The sequence below is a fragment of the Diadema antillarum genome, unplaced genomic scaffold, assembly GCF_040938485.1.
Source record: "Diadema antillarum isolate AM-2024a unplaced genomic scaffold, OU_Dant_1.0 scf00000073, whole genome shotgun sequence".
Lineage (NCBI taxonomy): Eukaryota > Metazoa > Echinodermata > Echinoidea > Diadematoida > Diadematidae > Diadema > Diadema antillarum.
The window spans coordinates 918,679-945,998 of NW_027270962.1; the positions used below are offsets into that span (position 1 = coordinate 918,679).

At 37.9% G+C, this 27,320-nt stretch overlaps 1 protein-coding gene across 1 annotated transcript in view; it reads left to right on the forward strand.

The window, feature by feature from the left end:
• Window positions 1-453: 453 nt before the first annotated feature.
• LOC139717236 (scavenger receptor cysteine-rich domain-containing protein DMBT1-like) overlaps window positions 454-27,320 on the forward strand; it is a 56,835-nt gene continuing 29,968 nt past the window's right edge. Inside the window, exons 1-5 of the mRNA XM_071628735.1 lie at window positions 454-616; window positions 3,925-4,233; window positions 24,514-24,819; window positions 24,893-24,895; window positions 26,008-26,327. Of these exons, the coding sequence (XP_071484836.1) occupies window positions 454-616; window positions 3,925-4,233; window positions 24,514-24,819; window positions 24,893-24,895; window positions 26,008-26,327 (1,101 nt within the window). The remainder of the gene's footprint in view (window positions 617-3,924; window positions 4,234-24,513; window positions 24,820-24,892; window positions 24,896-26,007; window positions 26,328-27,320) is intronic.

Genomic DNA, 27,320 nt, shown 5'->3' on the forward strand with positions numbered 1-27,320 from the left:
AATACCATTGTCCCTGCCTATACCGTCTGCACAGAATCCTTTCACCTTCATAAAACTTTGTTCTGACACCGAGGAGGTAGCTTCCTGCAAAACAGATACATCCTGTCCAGCCAAGGGTGGAGAGGAATCAACTTGTACATTTTGCTCCTGACTCCCATCAGTCGCACTATTGGCAGCAGCAGGGTTGGATCAATCCACCGGAGGAGCAGAGGGCAGAGTAGTGAGAGATGGATGGGATTGGGGTAGTGACAAAGTTGAGGAAGGGGGTGGGGCTGGGGGCGGGGAGAGGGGAGGGGGTGGAGGTTGGGGCCGGTGTAGAAGGGGGCGGGGGTGGGGGTGGGGCATCTCCCATTTGATGTCCATTCTGGTAGTGCTTCAATCTATTCACACTCATCCTCATCCTCCTCTGGTGAACCTAAATCTTTGAGCCATTGAGCAGCCCTGCCTTGCAGCATGGCTTTTACTGCTGCCAGCTTCTTTGCAGGACCCCACTCTGTGAAGGCCGCGTATCTTTCAAATGCACAAATCCATGCATCCGGGTCACCTGATCCCTGGAATACTGGGGGCATCAATGAATTATTGTTACTGTTGCTGTTTCCAGATGCCATGGCACACCGTTAGTTCCCTAATCGATTCATACAATACACAACACGCGACAAGCCAGTGTCAATCATTCATAATCATTTTCATGCCCCTTTAAATTAAGGTCCCATACATACGATCATGGTTATGGCTAACTGCGACAGCTGCCGCGACGCGGTCCCCGGGGCCTGGCTATGTTATGGCATGCATATTATGGCAGAAGTTCCACTGGCACTTCCACATGCATGAATTATTCTAAGGCAACCGGCACCCCGTCACCACTCTTAGTCGACCAAGTCCTCACCACGTTCAAAGTTCATTTCCAAGCTCAAATTCAAATCATGAAGATGCCCGGGTTTTCCACCACATGTGGCGACGTCGTTGTCCATCACGATACCGGGATCGAACCTCACAAATATCACACGATACAACATGCTTCCATCTTGGCTCAACTCGCCATCTTGCCGCCCTCCTTGAACAGAGGAGGCACCCTTTTATTTAAGGTCTCTTAACAGTAGTCTGAAGCTCGAACTCTCTTTGGTTTATTCTGCGCCATTATGATCAATTCAAATGCATCTCTATGAAGAAGGCGACGACGGAAGGGATGATTTCGAACTGTAGTAGGCTTGCTAAGGGCGAAAAAAGGGGCGGTCGATGCATTTTATAGTACAAATGTCCTATCTGGCACACATGTTCCTCGGCGCAGTTGGAATTTTGAAAAAAAAAAACCAAAAACAAAATCAGCATAGGAACAACACAGCCTGCTGGACTATCTCTACTTTCGAACTGGATGAAAATAGAGTATGATTGAAATTAACATTTTAAATAGAATTGGAATTTCCGGAGCAAATGGTAAATTGATTTACCACCGCTTACTATATGTGAGCTAACGCAAGATGCCTATTATGATTTTTTTTTTTTTCAGCTGAGCTTATCTCTGGTTTCGTTCATGTTGGAAACATTTTGTCAAGTACACACACCCACAAGCGCGCGCGCACACACACACACACACACACAAGATTATTCATCGCCATCTTAGTTATGCAAATTAGGGTCCAAGTTTATTTTAAAAAGGCAAATTTTAACGTAAAAATGACCCTTAAAACATTTGAAATAAATGAAATAGTATACATTTACATACCTTGTAAAGTACCTTTGTTAGGTACCTTGTAAAATCGATTAACTCCCACACACCCACGGACACGTACGTGATTTCCTTCGTTTTGCATTACAGAAAAAAAAAATGTCGAAATGTATCTAAATTGTGTAGGTACATATAACTTGACTACAAGAACATGTCTCCATGTAACTTCCAGTCCGTATATTATTTCCTTGTTTGTGGAAATAATAGTGGAAATTAAGGTACTCCTGTATGAGGGTGAGATTACCTTTGATTTAATAACACCATATTTTTCAAAAAGTACTGCCTTGATTACAAGGGCAGCTTTAAAGTTGAGCCAAATTTTCCTTATAATGTTTTGAGTTAATAATCAGGTGACAGCAGTGGCGTATCTAGGGAAAACGGCGCCCGCGGCAAGCGCGGAAATCTACGCCCCTAATTTCTGAAAAAGTGTTCAACCCCAACCCCATCCCGGTAGGGACTTCATGCTTTTTCATAATATATGCTTTTTCAAGCACTTAAAAGGGGTCTTTTGAGAGTGATTTAAATGTAATAAAGTGTGATAAATTTTGGCGAGGGAGCGTAGCGAGCGAGCCGAAAATTTTTGTATTTCAGCTTACAAAACATGACATTCTTGTCATTTTTTGCTTACTTAATCTTACAATTCTAATCAAGATGTAGTGACGGCCTTATAGATAACGATTTATACCAACAAACTAAACTACTCCAACTTAGAACGCGCGAGTTAAACGAATTTTGTATATTTCTGCGTCATCATCACGTTTTGTTCTTATCTTTTTTTTGTGACAAATATGGCGAGCGAGCGCAGCGAGCGAGCCGAAAAATTTTTGTATTTCAGCTTACAAAACATGGAATTCTTGTCATTATTTGCTTATTAAATCTTACAATTTTAGTCAAGATATAGTGACGGCCTTATAGATAACGATTTATACCAACAAACTAAAATACTCCAACTTAGTACGCGCGAGTTAGCCGAAATTTGTATATTTCCGCGTCATCTTCACGTTTTCTTCTTATCTTTTTTTTTTGTGACAAATATGGCGAGCGAGCGCAGCGAGCGAGCCGAAAAATTTTTGTATTTCAGCTTACAAAACATGGAATTCTTGTCATTTTTTGCTTATTAAATCTTACAATTTTAATCAAGATATAGTGACGGCCTAATAGATAACCTAACGATTTATACCAACAAACTGAGAACTTGAAAAAATACTCTAAATTACTACGCGCGAGTGAGCCGAAATTTGTACATTTCCGCGTCATCATCACGTTTTGTTCTTATCTTCTTCTTTTTTTGACAAATTTTGTTCTTATCTTTCTTTCTTTTTTTGACAAATTTTGTTCTTATCTTTCTTTTTTGACAAATTTTGGCGAGCGAGCGCAGCGAGCGAGCCAAAAATTTTGTATTTAGCTTACAAAACATGGAATTCTTGTCATTTTTTTTTTGCTTATTAAATCTTACAATTTTAATCATGATATAGTGACGGCCTTATAGATAACGATTTATACCAACAAACAGAGGACTTGAAAAAATACTCTAAATTATTACGAGCGAGTGAGCCGAAATTTGAACATTTGCGCGTCATCATTACGTTTTGGTCTTATCTTGTTTGATATTTTTTCGCGCCCCTCTCCCATGTTCGAAACCGTTGGCGCCCTCCTTTGATCCAATCGACGATCGCTTCAGAACGAAAGAAATTGCAGCCGCTGCTCCGTGTAACATTTTGCCTGCTAAATATAAGATATAAAATAAAAATATAAACTGACATGTGTGAACACAATATACATTGTCATTTTGTCCGCATCATGTTTTGTTTTTATCTTGTTTGATTTGGTTTTCTGCCCCCCCCCCCCCCCCCCCCCCCCGGTTCGGGCGAGGGTTTTCTCCTCCTCTTCTTCTTCTTCTCCTTCTTCCTTTTCTTCCCCTTTTTTTCTTTTTTCTTCTTCTTCTTCTTCGTTTTTTTTTTGTTTTTTTTGCGCCCCAATGGAGTGGCGCCCGGGGCACGTACCCCCCTTGCCCCCCCCCCCCCCCCTAGATACGCCACTGGGTGACAGATCCTTCCAAATTCCCTTTGTTAAGAAATGCAAAACAAATCTAGAAATTTACAAAGGCAATAATTTTTTTGTGTCTTTTTTGTGCTGTGAAAAAATCGTGTGTGATCATTCGTGACTTTTATGTTTCTTCTTTGTCCTTGAACAAATAGTTCGTCTCGTGGATGGCGATACACCAAGGGAAGGTCGAGTAGAAGTTTACGTGAACGGTGCTTGGGGAACGGTGTGCGATGACTCTTGGGATATGGATGATGCTGAAATTGTCTGCACAAGTCTTGGTTATGGAGGCGCTAAAGACGCATTGGCCAATGCCGCCTTCGGACAAGGCACTGGTAATATTTGGCTTGACAACGTGTTATGCACTGGAACAGAAACGAACATCTTTGATTGTGAAAACAATGGAATCGGAGTCCACAACTGCGCACATTCAGAAGATGCTGGAGTGAGATGCAGCATCGATGGTAATGGCCAGACACTTTATTCTCACACTTTGTTCTCATTTTTGTTTGTTTGTTTGTTTGTTCGGTTTTTTTTTTGCGGTTGCTGTCATTCCCAGTTTTATTAAACCCAAGCGCAGTGTGACCGCCTATCTCTTGTTACAAATTGGATGAAAATAAAGTAAGATTAAAATTCAATTCAAGTTTTTTTTTAATTCAATTCAACTGTATTTCCGTTCGACATAAAATCATCAAACAATTCATGCCATGAAAACAAATACATACAAATAAAAGAATATCAAAATAAATACACACAAAAACAAAACCGATGCGTAAATTCATAAGAAAGGGGGTCAGCAGAGAAGAGCAATAAGCCTTGTTAATCGCCGACCCCTAGAAAAAAAAATGTGTACAATATATCGGGAGTATAGAAAAGAACTAAAAGATGACAGGAAAAGGACAGAATAAAAGAACAAATCAAAAGACATATTTACCTACAGTTAACGTAGGCATTTTAAATGAGAATATGAATTCAGGAGTAAAACATTCTTTTTAAAATTATTCAATGACGGTTTCATTTTCAACTCAAATGGTATTTCGGTTCATGATAGACCTGTAACTCTTTATGTTCAATGAAGGAAACACCCCCCAGCCCCCCCCCCCCCCCCCCCCGTGTGCCACATTATTCTCGCACACAAACGTAATCATGCGTTGAAAAAACATTCTGTTTTTCAAAATCTGTATAACTTTTATAGACATTTTGTGAAATTGTAGACGTAACCTTAATGAGCAAACTTGTAGAGAAAATGGAAAGCTTTGCATCGTTGTAAATTCTATGACAAATATATAACTACTTTTCTTTTAAATGGCCAGTAGCTACATTACCGTAAATGTACGACTTTTGCACACAAAGCAGTGACAAAAATTTAGAATTGCACGCATATCTAGTATGAAACACTGCTTGTTAGTTAAGCACCACGTAAAATGCAAACTATAGACGAGAGGAACCAAATCGTGAGAAACGCTTTCATTGTACTGTGGCATTTGGCGATTTGTCAATCGTTTTGGGCGGGTTGTGCGTTTGAGCGGAATATGCGAATTTGGCACGCCGTCGACTGAGTCGGAGGTGCGAACGTGGAACATAAAGAGTTAATAAAACTGTATTCTTAGAAATATTTGTTCTCACATAACATAAATGAAAATCACGGGTGTTATATAACTCATATTTATTGACGAAAATGTTACGATATAATTTGATAGCGCTGGCATACATTTATATTATCTACAGGTGAATATCCACGGTCATTTAAAGTAGCTAAAATGGTACCTGTCCATTAAAAAGATGATCCTTCAAACACATCTTAATTACCGCCCAATTTCTATTTTGCCTGCCTCTTCAAAGATTCTTGAAAAACATTGTGTATAACCCTAACCCTAAGCCTAACCCTAATTTATTATCACACGCAATAACTTGCTTAATCCTGATCAGTATGGTTTTCATGAAGCACATTCCACTGATGGTGCACTCTTGAAACTATACCACAGAGTACCGAGCGCCTTGTCCGACCATAAGCACGTGATTTGCGTGTTCATGGACTTCAGCAAGGCGTTCGATACTCTAGATCATGGTATCTTACTTTCCAAATTGCAATATTATTGTGTAAGGGCCGTAGCCCTTGATTAGTATGTTAGTTACTTATCAAATAGATATCAATATACTGTTCACAATTCTCATTTATCTACTTTGCTTCGGTTAATATGTGGTGTCCCCCAGGGATCCATTTTAGGCCCGCTTTTATTCGTAATATATGAAAACGATTTGGTTAGTGTGTCAGATTCATGGGCAATATAGTCTTTTTTTTTTGCCGACGATACGAATGTACTCTTTTCCCATGGTGATAACAGTAGTCTTATGTTTCGCTACAATACCCAATGTTTACCTTCTTATTTTATGAATATTTTCAAACTCAATAAACAAATCCACACTACCCTACAAGAAATGCCCCCAATATTCATCTAATAAATCCCAGAACTTGCTTAGTTACAAAAATAAATTCGGCACACAGGCCTAGACGTACGGAATTCTTTACCATCTCAGTCCCGTGCAATTCGCTCAATCGGTTCCTTTAAAAAAATCGTATAACATGCTTGTTGACAAATAACAGTGACCTAATTTACATATCCAGAACATGGATTCTTTTGGCACTTGAAGTACCATCAATCTATGGTTAGTCTGTCTTCTGTTGAAGGCATGCCAAGGAATGTTTTCTTTATTTTCATGTACAGATGTGAGTAACTGGCCTGTACGTTGATTCACCCAGCCGTTACCTGGCAACAGGGTAAAAGTACCTGCAACAGTGTTGTATTTGTACAATGTATTATTGTACAGTGAACGAGGATTCTTTATATTTCTTTCTCTCCTGTTCTTTCTCACCATCTTCATTGCTATCCCCTTCTTCTTTGTTTTTTTTTTCTTTCTCAGCATCGCCTGTGTACATGACCGTGTGTGTGTTGTTGTAGTTATTAAAGTAAGTCGATAGTTGGTTAAAACTGTTCATATATTTCTTTGTGCATGAGGCCTCAATGTTAAGCTCGGCTTACTGGAGATCGTCCTGTATAATACCAGGTCGTTGACATTTTCTTTGTATTATGTCTCCGTTCTCTGTCACAATGATTTGCTTACCTTTCATGCGCAAAATCAGCCATGAATTATTATGAACCATGTGTATATTTCTGAAAGTGATTATAGTTGATTGTTGTACCTTTTACAGAAACAACGAAACGAAATGAAATAGACATAAACATTACTATCAAATATACATGTAGAAGAAATATTAGAGGGCAATAAACACATAATAATAATACACACAATTTGCAAAATTTTAGCTACTAATATCATATTCATTTAAAAGCTTCAAATGAAAGAAGATGTGAAGGGTAGGCATTGAAAAATACATTAAAATTTATTCAAATAGGTTTTTTTTTCTGTAATAGAAACAATTTGTTCATTAAAAAAATATATTTCAATTCGACCAGGCCACATTTCACTCATTGATATGGGAAATAAATAAAGTATGGTATAACATAATCGGAATTAATCTAGGAAAATACCTCAGATTAAAAAAAAATACCAATACCTTGGGAAATACGATTGCATACGACACCAATGTGTTTATGTTATGAAAGCTTGTCATTTATATACACTCCTAAAAATTTTACACAAGGCAGACGAGAAATTCTGACCATAAAATACAGAACAGCATTCTCATCAAATGTCCTCTTACTAAATACAATAAACTGAGTTTTACTTACATTTATCACTAATCTATCATTAATTAACCAATTACTCGAACAAATAAATTCATGATGAAATAAATCCATTGAATAACTAAAATTGTTATGTGACATGAACACACTTGTGTCGTTTGCAAATAAAATAAACTGTACAATTTTACTTGAACAAATAATATCATTAGAGGGAGGCAGTCCTGAGAATTTTCACTGTACTGATAACAGGAACAATAAAAAATATAACCTTTCACCAGTTTATACACGTGGAAATCAAACACTGTCTCCGCGCGCAATAATTCTTGCATGCGATCATTTAAGACCCTGCAAAAAGGTGCAAGGTCAGTGATGCCCAACTCACCAAGTTGACAGCCGTACCTCAGAAAACCAATTTAAGTGTTCAAAATGATCATATCTGATTTTGTCATAAATTGTGACAATATGTGGTTTTATTATTTTAAACAAAATATTCCAAGCTTATTTACATAGATAATTGATATAAAATGAAATTGTAAACATGGATTTTAAATTATTTTAAAGATCAAATATGCCATCAAATAGGCGCTGTCCTTTTCGAGCTTCCGTCAGTGTTGCATACTACTTTGCGTACAAACCACTTTCGCGCGCATTCTTACCATACTTCGTCGCAACTGAGTTTGACGTTCAAACCGAAGATTACCTGGACATAAGAGATTCGAATTCTTCACAGAAAATATTGTTTCTATCTCGATATTTCTGTAAGTACTCAGATATCAAACGAACATCATGACTTCTACCTGGCAGGCTAAAAACAGGATCCGCAGGAATATGATTTCGCTCCACTTTGCCGTGCCTCAGGACACGGGTTCAGTCGGCACTGGCGATGGCACTGTACCGCAGTCCAACCCCGGCTGCAGCCCACCGTAAATGAAACATAGCTAGCCACTTTCCTTACCTCTCTACGCTCCCTATTTCCTCGGTTCTCTTCGAAGTCAATGTTCGAGGTGTTTGTTTTATAACTCATGTGAGCAAATATGGTCGGGATTGCATCTGGCTTCTGGAGTTTTCTTGGTTTATAACTGAGGGTTACAGCCTGCCTGACCACGCCAAAACATGCTTCTCCAAATGGTCCTCGCATAGGCCTACAACACGATATCGAAAATGCTTTAAGTTTTTATGTTCGGCTTCATTGTACCGAGATTGTCAGCCATACAGCGCACCTTTCAGGCTCCTGCTGTTGGTCTGGGATGAAAAAAACAAAAGCGATTTTCCTGGGCAAATTTCTCAACGATTCGAGCAAAATACTGTCTGACACATCGGCATGATGAAAGATAGCCCGACCAGACGACGCTGAATGCGGTCACCCCTCTAACGTTAGTGTAAATAAATGTGTAGAACCGTTTCTACGTGCGTACAATTGTACGTTATACTGTAAAACATAAACAGCTAACTAGATTCGTGGCGACAGGGTTGCAGCTGGCTGTGATAGACTGGAAACGCGCGAAGGGCAAACCTAGATCTACTGTAGATCTAGTAGTACCGTCCAAGTGTGTAGGTCTACTGTGCGAATATACAATACACAATACACAATACAATACACACGCGCGCGCACGCGCGCGCGCGTGCGCACACAATACTTCAAAACAATAGCCGGGTTCACACGTACACCAATTAGCGGGATACAAATCTCGAGATTTGCATCGCGATCGTCATCCCGAGTTTTTTGCACGTGTGGACAGAAAAAAACCCGAAAATTAGCGGGATAAGCATCGCGATGCTAATCCCAAGAAATCTTGCGCTGGTTCGCCAATTAGCGGGATAATTGGCGCCGCGCTGGCACGTGTGAACGGTCGGGATTAGAATCTCGAGTTTTTACATCCCATCATGCAATGCGCACATCACAACAGCGAGGCCTCTGCGAAGAGGTCCTTCACCTCTTTGGAGCACAATAACAACAGCGCGCGAACCACACCACTGACGCGTAAAAGACAATGGACAAAGGTAAGTGCGCGCAGGCAGTGATAGAGAAGGGCGCTGTGTGACCCAGTTTGCAGGCTTTGCTGTTATCTCATCGGCAATTAGCAGGATAATTCGGTACGTGTGGACGCTCGCCAAATTAGCGGGATACCGCTATCCCGCTAATTTGGTACGTGTGGACGCTCGCAAAAAAAACTCGGGATGTGCATCGCGATCGTCATCCCGCTATTTTGTACGTGTGAACCCGGCTAATGTCAAATGCTAGTAGCTATCGCCTTCTTCATGCATCCGGGTAACAAGAGAGCGTACGCATAACGAGCAGAACACGGCTGGGAAGAGTTGTGCCTCGGTGACGTCTGACTCTCCGCCAAGACTTGCTCATTAGCGTATTCACCATGCAGATTCACACTTTTTCAACCAAAATTAACGAGCTTATTTGATGATTTGGAAGTTTGTTTTTGGTGAAAGTAGTTCACTGAAAGTATCAACAAGAACATTTTTTTTCAAATTCGTGAGGACTGCCTCACTTTTATATAAAAAATAACAATGGACCAAGAATGGATTTACCTTGTGGCACTTCACATCGAATAGGTTTATACGAAGACATATAATCGTCAATCGTTTCAAACTGAAAACGCGTAGACAAATAATCGGTAAATAACTTCAAGAAAAGTCCGAGAATGTCATAATTTTCTAATTTATTCAGCAAAATGGAATGATCTAGAATGTCAAAAGCTTTGCTTAAATCAAGAAACAAACCAATAGTAAAGTGTTTTAAATCAATTGCTGTTGTAACTTTATGTATTAAATCAAGATAAGCTGTGGAAGTGGATTGTCCCAAATGGAATCCATACTGACTGTTTGATAAAAGATTATACGAAATAAAAAGTAAAGTCGTTTATAAAGACATTTTTCAAATACTTTGGAAAAAAAAATACAGCAGAACAGATATTGGACGACAATTCATCAAATAAGCAATATCACCACTTTTAAAAACAGGAATCCCTTTTGCAATCTTCAGTTGATCCCGAAATACGCCATTTAAAATGCAGAAATTTAATATATAACATAAAGGTGAACAGATTACAGGAATCACTCTTTTCACAACATCAACAGCTATATCATCATATCCTACACTGGTTCCACTCTTTGAATCATTCACAATACCAACAATTTCTTTACATGTTATTGAAGAAAAATTGCCGTTGTATCATATGTCAATTATGAAATATAATCATGATTTGGATATTGCGCATTTTCCTTATCAATTTCATCAAACGCTTATTAATCCATGGTTTATTTTTCTATGTTTTACTTTAATTTCGCACAAAGGAAAACATCTGTGATACAAACATTAACCCGTTCCATACGGGAACCTGGTTACCTGTGTACTAAGTCTATAGGGATTACAGAATTAAGTATTGAACGGGTTAAAATGTCATTATAAACTCATCATAACAAAATTAGGATCAAATGACTTAAAAGTCCAATCAACACTTTCCAAATTACGAAGAACTGTACAATGTTCATTTCATTTATTTGTCTTTTCCAGGAAGCACACCTTTTTTTTTCTTTAATTTCATCTAAAGAAACACGAAATACAGGAAAATGATCAACGATATCAACCAAAATAAGTGCACAAAATATATTATCTAATAGAAAGGTAAATATATTATCTAATAAAGTTACAAATTTGGCAGTCACACGGGTTGAGTAGAGAATAAGTGAATACAAAGAATATGTTGCACATAAATTCGCAAAATCATTAGCGTATGGACAAGAAGAACAATTCCTTAAATTGATATTAAAATCGCCAACTAAATACATGATTTATCTTCCCTATTTACAATGTTCAAAACAGAAGAAACTGCATCTATAAAAAAAAAAACGCACAGATTGATTAGGTGGCCTGTAAACAACACCTAACACTACATTCTTATTAGCAGTATTTTCTATCTCAATAAATAAACTTTCGCAGTGTTCATTACACACAATCGAATCTTCTCTGTGTTTATATATTAATCCATCCCCTATAAAAACACCCACGCCACCACCTCTTGTACCAACTCTATTATTGTACACAATATCATAACCTTAAACATTATACACATGAGCGTCATTTTTCAACCAAGTTTCAGTGACTCCTAAAAGAGAAAAAGACAAATTCAAACTCTGCAATAAAGCACTCAAATCCTCAAGATTTCTCGTTATACTTGGGCAATTAATATGCAAAACAGAAAAAATATTACATTTCGTGGAGCGTTTAGAACCCTTGTCATTGAATTCATCAGGTAATTAAAAAAACTGATCAATCTCCATAAATTCTTCATTACCATTATTGGGCTACAGAACTTTTGATATTGTACTGAGATTTTATCTATTACACTTTCATGTACATTGCGTAAAGACATGGCAAAGAAGGGAGAAAGAGAGAGATGAAACAACAAAAAAGAAACGAAAAATAAACTATATTTGGCACATACCCACAGAGATGCCCAACACATAAACTCACACTTTATGCCTAAGTTAACAAAAACACTTGACAAATTTTATCACCTGGATGCCATCAATTACACGTACAAGCAAAAAAAAAGTTACCATTGGAATTATGTTACATGTTTAAATCAGACAGAGATGATGATTATGAATTTCTTCTTCCCCTTTGGAGTTCATGAGGGCTATGAAACGCCTATCATTCAACCACACTGCACTAACTGTGTCTTTCCTTTTGGAGGTTACCGTCAAAAGTTTTGCGTTCTGCTTGGTGAGGTCCTCAGCTTTCACAATCCCTATTCCCTTCAGCTTACGTTTGTTTTTCAACATTGCTTGCTTGCATTTATTCGAAGAGAACTTCACGACGATTTCACGGGGGCGGGCGGTAGTTGAGCGCATTGCGTCCGCGTACGATTGACCACTATGTGCGTACGCCTCCTGATCACCTTTGCGAGAGACGTATTTTTATGAGACCTGTTGATGTCGGCTGGTGTGATATCGCTGCCAATGCTTTTCGCGACTTCACAGGCAATGGCAACCGTATTCTCGTTCGGAGACTCTTTGATGCCTAGCAAACGAATGTTATTCCTGCGTGAGTGTTGTTCCATATTGTGGACATCGCGGCATACACGCTTTGAGATCCTCTTTGGTCCGCTCGACCGAATCGGCTACCATGTGAACCTCATGAAGCTTGGGTTCCATTGAGATTTCCAAGTCGTACATGCGAGCTAGCTGCTCTTCGATCAAGCTGGATACATGTGAAAGATTGATTTCATGCTTTTGCATGATTTTTCCAATCGCTCTCTATACAGCAGACTTAATGATGCGGTCAATGTGCTTCAGAAGATCGGCATTTTTTTTTTTGTTTTTTTTTTTAGCAGGTGATCGATTTGAGCCATTTTAGGAGATTTTTTTTTTTTTTTTTTTTGGGGGGGGGGCGGCACAGGGGTAGGCGTATTGTTTGGTGTTTCCATGCAAATGTTGCTTGCAGAATCTGCTGAAAGGGGAATGCCAGATGGTGTGGATGGTGGTGGCCTCGATCTAAGGTTGGGCATTCTGAACCGTTAGACCAGGCGTCCACTAGGGCGCGGACAAGACGCGGACAAGCCCCGGAATGCAAATTTGGTATTCCGCACTCCTTCGGGAACCTGTCCGCACGTTCCTGAACGTGTCCGCTCAGTGTCCTAAACATGTCCGGGCGTTTCCGCACCTTCGGGAGAGAGAAAAATTTCCGCTTCCAAATTTTGATCGAGACCAAAATTTGGACGCGGAAATGAACTTCCTGACACCTTCGGCGACTTGTCCTGACGATGTCCTGAGGATGTCCCGCTTGTCCGGAACCCTTCCGCTCCTTCCGCACACGCTCCGGAAAGAATCCCGCGGTGTGGGGAAGCTTCCCGAATGAAAGCGGAAGACACCAGGAATGGTTTAGGACAGCGCGGAGCCGATGCGGATCTATATATGCAAGTGTCCGGAACCGATGCGGAAATTTTGTGATCCAGACACGAAAATGTCGACACTTTCCGCGAGCGTCATGCCAATGAAACGCAAAATAAGCAAGAAGGGAGGCGAGGCCCCCATGCAAATATCCCCATCACAGGCACACCTTTCGTCTAGTGATGAAGAACAGGTAAATCTAAGGAATTTCCGGTCCCAGAAGGCAAAGAAGAAGGTAGTAGAGACTGTGCCAAAAGCAACCAGAAAGAAGTGAAATCAGCCCAGTAACTTCCTAGTAAGTTTGTTTTGATTTGATCTTTTCAGAAATTATTTTTCATCTGAGTGACTTTCCTGGTTCCTATTACTTACTATAGTACATTTTCCGTTATGTTGTTTTCGTATTTTATTTGCAAACAAACTAGATTGTCCCATGTGACAGCCCAGCTGAAAAATCACAAAAGTAGGTGGAAATACACTCAGAAAAAAAGCATAGAATCTTTTGGCTAAATGTTAATGTATTATATAAACTTGAACAAGTTGTTATTCATACGTAAATGCTTTCTAATGATACAACATATTAGAACAAAAGACAAATTCATCACACTACAAAGCATGAATTCAATTGCAAAGATATACCTGTGGTCTCTTTACAATGTAATATCTTTGAAGCCCAAAATAACAATGAAAGGTAAACAATGGTAAAGATGATAGAGGAAAATGAAAAATTTTCTGTCATTTCAAAACTCAAGTGAAATGAGAGAAAAAGCAGTAAATCATGAACTCGAAAAAGTGTTAAATTTCTGTCTTTCTTTTACTTTGTTTGTTGCTGAGTGTATATATTTAAGTACACATTAAGCATCACAAATCATTTCAGAAATATTCTTTACCTGAATGATTTTCGTAGTTGTTATTACCTAATATTTTTTCTTCTTTTTGTTTTAGTTGCAAACAAACTCGATGGTCCAATTTGACAGCCCAGCTGAACCCCCCCCAAAAAAAAAGTAGATTAAAGTAGGTTACAATTATTTCCCCATTTTTACACTTCATTGGCAATAGGCTAGTAAGCTCTAAGCATGAAAAAAAAAAATATTCGGACTTGAAACTGTTCAAAAGTGATCAAAATAAGAGAGGGTTAGAGATGTACAAGGGTAAAAATCAGAGAACGAAAAACAAATTTAATGATTAGGATCATTTTGGCATGCTCTACAGAAGTATCAGACAAAACATGTATATACTTCACGATGGATAAAGCACATGTCTAAGAAAGGGAATAAAGAATGTATATATATACATATGCATTTATATATATATATATATATATATATAGTAACATAAGTAACAGTTAGTAATATAAGTAACAAAACTGCAACAAAGTTCATGCTGTATTCACCATGGGTTTATTTCTTGTGAAGAAATAAATCGTTGGTGAATACAGCATGAACTTTGTTGCAGTTTTGTTACTTATCTTTTTATCTTGCCCACACGTGGACTACCTTATCAACATGATTATATATACATATATATATATGTATATACATTTACATTTTTATGTATATTATATATATATATATATATATATATATATATATATATGGTTCAAAAAGTTTGCGAATATCATCCATGTGACTGTAGGCAGAGAAAAAGTTGTTCTCCCAGATGAGACAAATAAAAAAAAAAAAATGAGTCATCAGCCGACATGCAGACAATCCTATTCTTCGACTTTTGGTGGTTACATTTATCAAATGATATTGACCAATCATATTAATATAATATCAGCCGCTACTGCGGAAGCAAAACAAGGAGCATCAATGACGGCTAGCAGTCAAATGAGGAAAAGTTAAAGTCAGCGCCAAATTTATACCTTTCCATTTTCCTGGTATTGTCCGCAGTTTGTCCGCATGCCTAACTTTTGTTGTCCGGAAGGCATCCTGATTGTCCGCGTTCATTCCTGGTGTAATCCTAGATGTTTCCGCGCTGCCCGGCAACGATTAGCATATTCCAAAGTATTTCGCGCTCTTCCGGAGTGATTCCTAGGAATGTCCGCAGTCAGTCCGCGGACAGTCCGCGGACAGTCCGCGGACAGTCCTAGGAATGTCCCAGGACAACTTGATTCACAAAGTTATTCCGCGTTTGTCGCGGACAGGATGCCGAAATAACAAAATTTGCTTCCGCAACCCTTCCGGGGCTTGTCCGCGCCCAAATGGACGTCCGCCCTTAAGAGCGTTACGTAATAAACAAAGGCTGTACCTGAGCACCGCAGAGCAGTATATGACGAGTCAGAAAAATGGAGGTCAGTACACCATATAAACGTTTACAGTAGGCATATGGCGAGGATGGCCTGAAAATATACGCAGAGAGCAGAAAAATGACGCAAATTCAAATGCCTGTGAGTGTGTCGAAATATTATGAAACATATCCAAAGGCAGGTGATAAAAAGTGGCGTCCAGTGACGATAAGAAGTGATCAGTTTATTACATGACGTATATAGGAGCTGTATTTATGCAAACTCCAACCTAAATTTGTGAGCATATGACTACACGTACCGGCAAGTCTTTACCAGAGGACCAACAGACTTGAAGAACTGGCAGCCAAACCTTATATATACATGCCCAAAGCAGTCCAAAAATGTTATAGGATGTCCTTGCAGAAACTTAGATCACCAAAAGCAATTTTCTTCACCTCTTCTCTCGCAAACACACATTCACTTAATTCGCCACCACCTCAAGTACGCCATCCACAAATTAGATTCGTGGATGCAAAGTTTTGAAAGTAATTTGCAAATAAAAAAAATTGAAAATAGAATTAAAATCGTCATAGTAATTGGTAGTTAAATTTTCCATCGCTTCATATAAGGAAGCCCACGCAAGATGCTTTCTATATGTGACCTTGCATCACAAAACCAACAAAAAGTCGCCAAACATGGAATTTTAGTCAATGGCTCACTCTAACAGAGCAAACTACATACTTTACAATGATGTGTAACTCAATTCAAATGGACTCCCCTAACCTACCTTAATATTGGAAAGAAATCACCCACTCTAGAAAAGTGTGAACTTAGAAAAGAGGCCCTGAAGTAAAGGGTCTATTCTACCGTTTAGTCTTTACAAAGCCGCGCTGGCTGTGTGATAAATGGGAGAAAAACAGGATACTTACCACCGGAGCAATTAACAATGCAGCCAATGTCGGATTAAAGTGAACATATTAAGCATGCTATATTACCACACTCTGTCAATGATCGATACTTTCAAAGCAGTATCATCATCGTTTCTAAAGTTATTAGAGGTGATAGTGAGCGAAGAGTGTGTACATGGTTTTTAAGAAATGAAAAGGCGACTCTATTAGAAACATCTTATCACACTATTATACAAAAAAATGCTTTGAAAAAAGTGATAATATGAAAAGTTTCCTGTTTGTTTTATGATCCCAAAATGTAGCTTAAATGTCGAAGAAGAATTGCTCTTTCAGGATATATAAAAAAACTAAACATCAAGATTGACCCGTGCCATCTATTCTCAGTCCTCACACAAAGTCACTGTGTGCGACTTTTTGTTCGTTTTGTGATGCACGGTCATGTACATATAGCTTGTCAAGTAAACACAACCACACGGACACACACGCGCACGATTAATCAATGCAATCTTGATTATGCTAATAAGGGTCACAGTTCATATTTGAACAGGAAAATTTTAACCTCACATGATATGCGATTTCACTTGTTTTGAATTTCAGAAGCATCTTTTTTTTTCGAAATATATCTAAATTATGTAGGAATATAGAACTTGACAGCACGGACGTATCTCAATAAAACTTCTAGTCCATATATTACTTCCTTGTTCGTAGAAATGAGTCGAAATTGAGGCATGCCGATGTGAGTTTGTAATTACTGTTAAGTTAATAACACCATATTTTTCAAAAGTACTGGGTTGATTTCTAGTGCAGCTTTCAAGTAACAGCACATTTTCCTTAAAGTGTCTTGAGATTTCTCCATCAGAGTTACCAATCAGATGACAGATCCATCCAAATTACATTTGTTAAGAAATTCAGAACAAACCTAGGAATTGACAAAGGAAACAGAAACGTGTGTGTATTTTATTATGTGAAAAAAAAAATCGTATGTGATCATTTGAAGAGTTTGTTTGCAAAAACCGATAAGTCCATATTTGTCAAATGGACATAATTGCGATTAAAGGTCAACAAAAATAAAGAGAATAATAAAAAATTTTTTGCTTCTTTTGACCATAACTTCAAAAATATACCTTTATATGTAGTGACCAATATATCATTTAAAAGGTATTATTACCTATACGAGGTAGTTTTGCGAGGCAATTGCAGTTGTTATTTTGCAGGGTTAAAGGTCAGCAGTTGTTATTTTGCAGGGTCATAGGTCAGCGGTCAATATTCGTTCCGCCACGTCGCTGCGTGTCGGTTACACACACCGTACCGTACACAAAACAATGTGTGCAAACAGTGCAATCTTCCGGTTTTCGCCATTCACTTTACACAGGGAGGTTGGAAGAGAAAGAGTGGAATCTCTCTCCCCACCCGGCCGTAATAAGGCAAAACAACGTAACTCAGAATATCATGTTCTGAGAAAAACGACTTTGAAAATTCAATTGGTTCCCATTTTTCCGTCATAGGAGCAAAACACTTTTGAAGAAGCGAAGTTTCTTAGGCATTAATAAAGAATATCTCGGGAAAATTTCAGTAAAATAGGACTTCCCGTTTTAGAGTAATTGCCATGTTTAGAACAGATACAGCATTTTACCGAATCACAGCACTGTGCTGATGAGTAATTCTAGTTTGCCAAAAGAGCGTATCCTCACTTACGTTGTGCGAGAATCCTCACGCGGCAACATATCAATTAGGCAAAAGAACGTATCCTGACTTACGGCGCGTAAGCATTCTCCCGCGAAGCCACTTCAGTATGCCAAAAGAACGTATCTTGACTTACAAATATCTGCGCCTCAACCCTTTCATCAATGTAATTAGGCAGAATGACGTATCCCAACTCTATGGCAACAATCTCTATGATTTATTTACTTTGACAATTTTGTTAACTGGATGATAAAAGTCCCGTTATGTGTTTTTAAATATACAGTACATAAGGAATAGTAAAACACGTTAGCTTGCAAAATTATCGATACAATTGAACATTTTCATTTTTTTTTCTGAAAACTTACCGAGTATGTACTAAAATGTAATTAGTTGTTATCTACCAATTACCGTATATTTTTGTTTTACTTCATTTGCATACACAGTTTATAGTTTGAGATGTCCATTCTTTTTTATTATCTTTAAGTGTATGTTTTTTATCTCTTGATGTAAGATTTTTTTCATTGGGAGCATAATTATATGTGGTTTATCATTCATGTTGTTTTAACAAAAGCATGGATTTGGATTAATATTGACAACTAAAGTACGAGTTTGGGTAAAGTCTGAAAATGGATTTCATAACACTTCTTATGCCATGTGCTACAATTAAGATGAACTTGAAATATGTATAATTTTTAGTATGAAAATGCATGAGTGGCAACTATTATGACTGTATGGGAACTGGCAAAAAAAAAAAACTAAAATAAAATTTGTATAAAAAAGAATTGTATAGACATCTGCACATACACTTCGTTTCAAAGACACACACACGCATGTGTTAATATTGAGACTCCTGTTTTAATTTCTATCTTTTCTTTGATTTATTTAACTATTTCCATTGAGATGAAAGGATTTGAACAGACATAATAATATTAAGTACTTTGTTTATCGTTATAAGTTGTTGATGTTTGGTTGATTGCATGAATTGTATCCGTAAGGTTAAAATGCCTCAATTTTTTGAACAACAATAATAACAATGATTTATCAGGTAAGTATGAATCCAGGTTTTAATGTTTTTAGGTGTAACTTGACCACACACACACACACACACACGCACACACACAACCAAGGAAGTACAAAACACACACACACACACACACACACACATACACATCGCAGACTTGTCAGGGGTGCAAACATTCTCTCAGTTGAATAACTTTGAGGTAGACATGACAGAAACGTAGATGCAGAGACTGATTTACATTTTCTTAAAGGTTTATAGGGAAAAAATGTGTGTACATCTGTTTCTCAAAGACAACAGCATTACAGAAATCATTCGATTATTTGCAAGTCTTAAAAATATGAAATAGGTATCTACGCTTTCTTCTTACAATCTAAGATAGAGTTTGATATGCCATTATGCTTTTATCACATTGAAAGCAAATCAGCAGTAACTATAAACATTATCATGATGGTAAAAGAAATAGAAAAACAATGTAATTTACTTCCCGAGTAAAGTAGCCTTTATTATTACGTACCACAGTTGAACAGAACCATGGGACCAAAATTTTCAATTTCAATAGAACAGAACATTTTTTTTTCTGGAGATTAGTTATACTTAGTTATACTATTACCATATCAGACCTTCGCAACAATTTTTACCTTGGAAGATCAGAACATCTACAAATTACAAATTATAAATAGCACACAATGTATTTTTAATCCTTACTGTTGTTGAAGATCAAGTGTAGTAAGAAGTAAATACTTGGGTAAAGAACAATTATCAGGCAGCTGAAACGAAGGGAGAATTGCAACAGTATTCACTTTAAACACATTTCAATAAACGTCTTATCACAACAGCGATTTGCTGTGCTGCAATACATCTGCGTTGTCTGAGAGCTCCCGGAGAGATTAGGCTCAAAATAAATCAAAATTATGCAGGAAATAAAGGTTACTATTTCCCTGGTTTTCTGAAATATGTTGACAAGTTTCAATCAACATAATATTGATTTTGAGGGCAAGCATTTACAACAATATTTGATATGAACAAGTGATAGTCTTACCTAAAGTTGATAATCATCATTTCAAAGGGCAATAAGCCCTCATCATATTTTTTTGTTTGAAATATAATCTTTAGTTTCATATCAATAAAAAAAAATATTTCTTGTGCCTTAATAACGTAAGAATAGTCATTAACATTTCACAGTAGAGTTTTGCTAATTCTTAATTTAACTGTGAAAGATTTACTTGATCCTATATAAACAATCCGAGTGTTATTATTTTTCTTTTAGAGTTGACTGATCTAGTGCACAATCCACTCCATCCTTCATGAGATTCTGACGGGCGTGCAGAGCTGTTCTGAAATTTGTATAGTTGCTCCTTTCTCTGCTTTCGAACTGCTCCGTAGACCACTGCAGGAAAATGAAAAAGAAACGCAAAAGAATAATTAACACAAAATAAAATGAGGCACTCTGTATTTTCCACAAAAGAAAGCTAGTGAATTTCAATTCTGCTTTAGTTATGTGATTAAATTCTTCATTAGACATGGTTGTTTGTAACAAATCCTCTCTCACAGACCCCCCCCCCCTCCTAAAAAAAAGCAAAGAATATGAGAATGAGTATTTATGAAGAGTTTGTTCGCAAAACCGATAAGTCCGTTTTTGAAGATTTTGAAGTACAGTCTCTCTCATAAAGTACAATATGATATCTTTTAAATTATATACTGGTCAGTCCATGAAATGGAACATTTTTGAAGTTGTGGTCAAAAGAAGCAAACAATTTCTTATTATTCTCTTTATTTTTCTTGACCCTTAATCGCAAATATCTCCATTTGGGAAATATGGACTTATCGTATTTTGCAAACAAACTCTTCAAATAATGAAATACACTCACAATATCTATTATTCAACATCATACAAATACCCCTTGAGGATGCACAAGGCTTTGTGTTTGTTTTGAGACAGAATATGGTTACCATTTCATCAGTTTTCATTTAATATTATTATTTTTTTATCGCTAAGGAATGAACTGTGAAATGTGGTATTCTCAAATTATCAGAGAGTCATCATCATGGATTCTGCCTTCTTTTATTTTTATTTTTTTATTTTTCCATATGCCGGCTTGTGTTGCTAGTGATAATGACAAAGGTGGGATTCATTTCTGCCCCCTTCTCCTAATACTTTTTTTTTTGTATGAATTAATAGGTGATTATTCAACGTGTACCTTTCATTGTACTTGATACACTGCATTCCTTTTCTGTGCTGGTCTAGGCTGGCGGTTGGTGTGGACACTGAAAAGAGAGACAAGCAAATATGTATATCAACACGAATGTTAATATCACCTAAAGTAGACGATTGGGTCTGAATATTTGAACTATACATAGTATTTAAAACCACCTAACTTAAGAATAAATATTTGAATTCCATAAGCTTTTGCCCTCAACATTTTTATGGGGGAGGGGTGGAACGTATTAGCATGTATAGGATCTACCATGGCAACAATGCATTATATCGTATCGAAATGAAAAAAAAAATAATGTTTTAAAGAATATGTACAGCTGACTAAAATTGCACAAAGAATTAAAAAGAAAATAAATCAGGCCTCCATAGTTAGCAGGTAAAGAGTACCATTAAATATTACCTTATTTTTTAGGCTAATTTTAAGTGAGTATATTCCTGTATGTATGAAAACACCACAATCACATTCTTCATCCTTTCAAGAAATAACAAACAAGATCTAAGACTACTTATGTTTAACCAAAGATGTAGACCAAACATTACATTTTATCCCTACTTTTCTTGCCAAAGTATACCAATGATGTTACGTGTAATGTCATTATTAGAACATATCGTCTGCCATCAGTTCATGTAGCCACTAAAGACTAAATGGAATTCATCAGTATCAAGCTTTATTGTCATTTGCTTGAAGTCGAGTCTACTGTTTACTATAAAGCTGTTACTTTACAAAACTGAATTTGAGGTAGAAGACCTCAAGTCGAATGATGTCGATGATCATAACAGTATATTGGGGTCCACTTCCTTTGCGCATAGGTAAATTTCTTTTGAGAGTCACTACTTGATCTACTAGACCACTAGTAGTAGTACACCATGTACAAGTATCCTACATTTACATAGTCCTTTAGTAGAACCACAACCACACCAATGAGCCACGTTTTGCCAAGCCCACCGACAGGAAAGGCTGTCATACTCATAGATCTGTTTTTGCTCTTTATTTTCGTAGCTTGCTGTGTTTTTTGTTTATTTTTTTTTTTACTCATCGTTTTCTTAAATCTTAGTGAAAACTATAATTGAAAGTACTGGACCCTACTAGCATAGTGTACTGTCGTCCACTCTGTACAGCCCAATCGCCGTACTTCGCACGGCGTCTGGTCGGGCTGGATCAAACTTAGACCTGACAAAAACAAACTAAAACTTACCGGTGTTACCGCTGATTTTCTTTGTTGTAGCATTAACTGGTCAGGAGAATATCCATTCCATGACTGCAAAACAGAACAACTGGCATGACTTCATGGTTCACACTGCAGCAAAGCTTGCCTGCCAGTCAACCAGTACTCTGCTGCAGCACTGCTGCAGCTGTTGTCGCAAGCGGCCCGGCATCAGCGGCGGCACTACACTCACTGCCGCGGCTGAAATGGATCTGCAGCACGTGCGTAGCCGTAGGTCTTGCACATAGAGTTATGCAGTGTAGCGTGTGTTGTGATGGCCACGATGTTGATACGTTGTTTTGCCGTGCTGACTGTAGCGCGCATGGCCCTGATTTTATACAGCAAAGCGCTGTATGATGACATACGTTCTTTTGCCGTGCTGACTGCAGCGCGCATGGCCCTGATTTTATACAGCAAAGCGCTGTATGATGACATACGTTCTTTTGGCGTCGCAATTTCCTTCTTTTTTCTTGAGAAACCACCATGAAAAAACAGTGTATGTAAAGATACGTTCATTTGCCGTAACAGCGAAAATGCTTTCTTTGTCATTTCTATACGTATCTCAGCTTACGTTGTTTTGCCTAGCTGGAAACGGCAACGTTGTGAAAAAGGTGTGTGAGTTACGCTTTTTACCTCTGAAATGGTAAACATTTGAGAATTGAGACATTCACCATTAAAAAGAGCACATTTTATTTAGGAGCCATATGCTCATAACTCAAAATGCCCAAATTTTGAGTTACGTTCCTTTGCCTTATCACGGCCGCACCTCCCTGCTTTAAAGGGATGGTACTGTATTGGTGGAGATGAGAATTGGGCTTTTAACTTTTTGCGAGATACCAAAAAAACACTTATGAGAAAATACAGAGCATACCATTTTAAGAGGACTTCAAAGTTTATTTGATGAAAATCAGGTTTGGAATGACTGAAACATCCAAAAATAAAGTAAAACAAATTCAAGCGATCGTAATAAAGTGTGGGTCCCACACTTTATTAGAATCGCTCTTTTTTTATATCTCAGCCATTTCAAAACCAATTTTCATCAAATAAACGTTGAATTCCTCATAGAATTACATGCTCATTCATATTTCACAAGAGCTTTCTCATCATTTCACCAAAAAAAAAAAAATGTTAGAAGCATGAAATTAGGTCTCAACCAAAACTGTACGATCCCTTTAAATGTAAACATTCCGATCGACCACGAAAAGAAAACATTCCTGGACGTCGCTGGGTGTCGGTTACACGCACCGCAGAAGAACGCTGATAAATCAACTCATACAAGGCCGACCACTTACAGCAGCACTACGCGTCAAACGACTACTAGTAGTCCATTTGTGTTCAATAATTGCACATTGACCATCAGTTTTACAACTCTCCAAATTTAAACAGAAGTAGAAATACAGTGTAAAAGCGTTCAGATGTTTGAAGTTCACCTGTTACAACTAATATGTATCTTTGAAGTTGGAGTTGAAAGATATACATTGATGAACAATTTTTCAATTATTCGACATGTTGATGATCTAGAGGTAGTCAAATGTGGCTTGATCTATATCATAGTGTATAGCCGTATTCACATATTGTCTTAATTTACCCAGGGGATAGGTAATAAATATGATATTGACTGGCCTTGAGGGAGATACCAGATAAATATTGCCCGCACTGAAAGAATATTGCCCTCGTCTTCGACTCGGGCAATATTCTTTCAGTTTGGGCAATATTTTCTGGTATCTCCCTCGAGGCCAGTCAATATTATATAATTATTTTGTACTTTATGACAGAGACCGTACTTCAAAATCTTCAAAAATGGACTTATCGGTTTTTGCAAACAAACTCTTCATTTGGACTTTAATGTTTCATCTTTGTCCTTGAACGAATAGTTCGTCTCGTCAATGGCGAAACACCAAGGGAAGGTCGAGTAGAAGTTTACGCGAACGGTGCTTGGGGAACGGTGTGCGATGACTCGTGGGATATGGATGATGCTGAAATTGTCTGCACAAGTCTTGGTTATAGAGGCGCTGAAGACGCATTGACCAATGCCGCTTTTGGACAAGGCACCGGTAATATTTGGCTTGACGACGTGTCATGCACTGGAACAGAAACGAGCATCTTTGATTGTGGCAACAATGGAATCGGAGTCAACGACTGTTCACATTCACAAGATGCTGGAGTCAGATGCATCGATGGTAATGGGCAGACACTTTATTCTCATGCATTGGCCTGTTGTTGTTGTTGTTTATTTATTATTTTTTTTTGAAGGCGGTGGCTGTCGTTCCGATTTATTTTCTATTGTTATTATTTTTTTTTTAGCCAAGCGCTATGCGATCGCCTACCTCTTCTTACAAATTGGATGGAAATAGAATACAATTGAAATTTCCGTAGTAATTGGTAGCTAAATTTTCCATCGCTTAATATAAGAAAGAACAGCAAGATGCCTTCTGTATCTCTCTCTCTCTCTAATATATATGATATATATATATATATATATATATATATATATATATATATATGAATTGAGCCTGACTCAATCTGCTTCGTTCATTTCAAAAACAGTTTGTCAAGTAAACACAACCACACTCACACACATGCGCACGATTATTCAAAGCTATCTTGATTAGCAAGTAAGGGTCAAATTCATATTTGAACAGGCCAATTTTAACATCATTACCCTTAAAACACTTCAAATGACTAAAATTAATAAATCTAAATACCTTGTAAAATAATATTGTTACGTAACTTGTAAAATCGACTTACTCTCACACACGCACAGACACGTACGCGATTTCGTTTGTTTTGCATTACAGAAACAATATTTGTCGATAATATCTAAATTGTGTAGGATCATAGAACTTGGCTACACGAACGTATTTCAATGCAACTTTTAGTCCGTATATTACTTCCGAAATTGAGGTATGCCGATGTAAGGGCCCAGTTGAAGGGCCTGTGCAATTACGTTCGTGTATAATAACACCATTTTCTTTTTCAAAAAGGACTGCCTTGATTTCTAAAGCTACTTTGAAGTTACACCAAATTTTCCGTAGAGTGTCTTAAAATTTGTCCGTCAGAGTTACTAATCAGGGGCCCGTTTCATAAAACTTGTCGTCAACTGCTACATTTCTATGACAAATTTGCTCTCAGCCAATCAGATGCGAGGGTCTCAGTAACTTGTCACATCTATGACAATTTGTCACTGATGACAAGTTTTATGAAACGGGCCCCAGGTCACAGATCTTCTAAATTACATTTGAAAGGAAATTCCAAGCAAATGTAGGAATTGACAAAGGAAACAGAAATATTTGTGTATTTTTTATGTGAAAAAGTCGTATGTGATCATTTGCGACTTTTATGTTTCGTCTTTGTCCTTGAACAAATAGTTCGTCTCGTCGATGGCGAAACACCAAGGGAAGGTCGAGTAGAAGTTTACGCGAACGGTGCTTGGGGAACGGTGTGCGATGACTCTTGGGATCTCGATGATGCTGAAGTTGTCTGCAAAAGTCTTGGTTATGGAGGCGCTAAAGACGCAGTGAGCAATGCCGCCTTTGGTCAAGGCACCGGTAATATTTGGCTTGACGACGTGTCATGCATTGGAACAGAAACGCGCATCTTTGATTGTGACAACAGTGGCATCGGAGTCAACGACTGCTCACATGATCAAGATGCTGGAGTCAGATGCATCAGTGGTAATGGCCAGACAGTCTATCTCAAACATTGTCCTGTTCTTGTCTTGCTGATGGGAATTTTCTTTGGATTTATGGATTCTATTGATAGGAACAAAATATTATCTTTTTCACAAGTTGCATGGCATATTTCGACATCAAACAAACAAACACACAAACAACCAAACATCCTTGGCAATAGTCAATTGCTGTAGAAATACAAGACGTCAGAATCATTTTTTCGACTATACAATAATACATTAACATTGATACAATTTAGAACCATAATTATAAAACAAAAAGAAAGCAGAAAAAAAGATGGACAGATTTTAAAAAAGGGGGAAAAAAAACCTTTAGTGGAAAAAACAAAAAATCACCACAAAACAAAACAAAACAAAACAAAAGCAAACCAAACACACGCTACAATTTGATAAGAAAACAAAATGAGGAAAGGCACTATGTAACTACAAAGTACCTGGTTGATGCACTCTCCGTTGCTTTCCCTGTACAATAGTATGCACCAAGCTCTGGGCTGAAGGTGCCAATTCCCCTGCCTCTCTATTGAGGGGGGGGGGGGGGGGGGAGGGGTGGCGTGCTCGGCGCTACAATCTTTGTAGTCCGGCTTCCAGACCCTCTGGTCGTAATTAAAGTTTGCTATACAGGATACTGACGCCCTCAACGTCGAAAACTGGATTAGTTTTAGATGGTTTGCCTTCGGTAAAGGCAGTGACTTCTTCGCAGTGCGGCGACTTCGTCGCCTCGGAGTCCAGTTGGCAAAGGGTCTGGAAACCAGACTACAATCTCCAGGATAATAAAGCAGAAAGGTCGGTCCATTAGTTTAGAGGAGGATGATAAGCGCCATGTCAAGAGAAAGAGAGAGAATTAAAAAGAGGTATAAGACAGCGGTGAGGAAGAAAACTCCAATGGAGTAGGGAAACGGAAAGAGGAATGTGAGGGAAGGAGGCGGGGAAAAGGGGAGCAGACCCTTCCCTATCCCACACCCCCTTCCATTACAATACTCTATCAGCAAA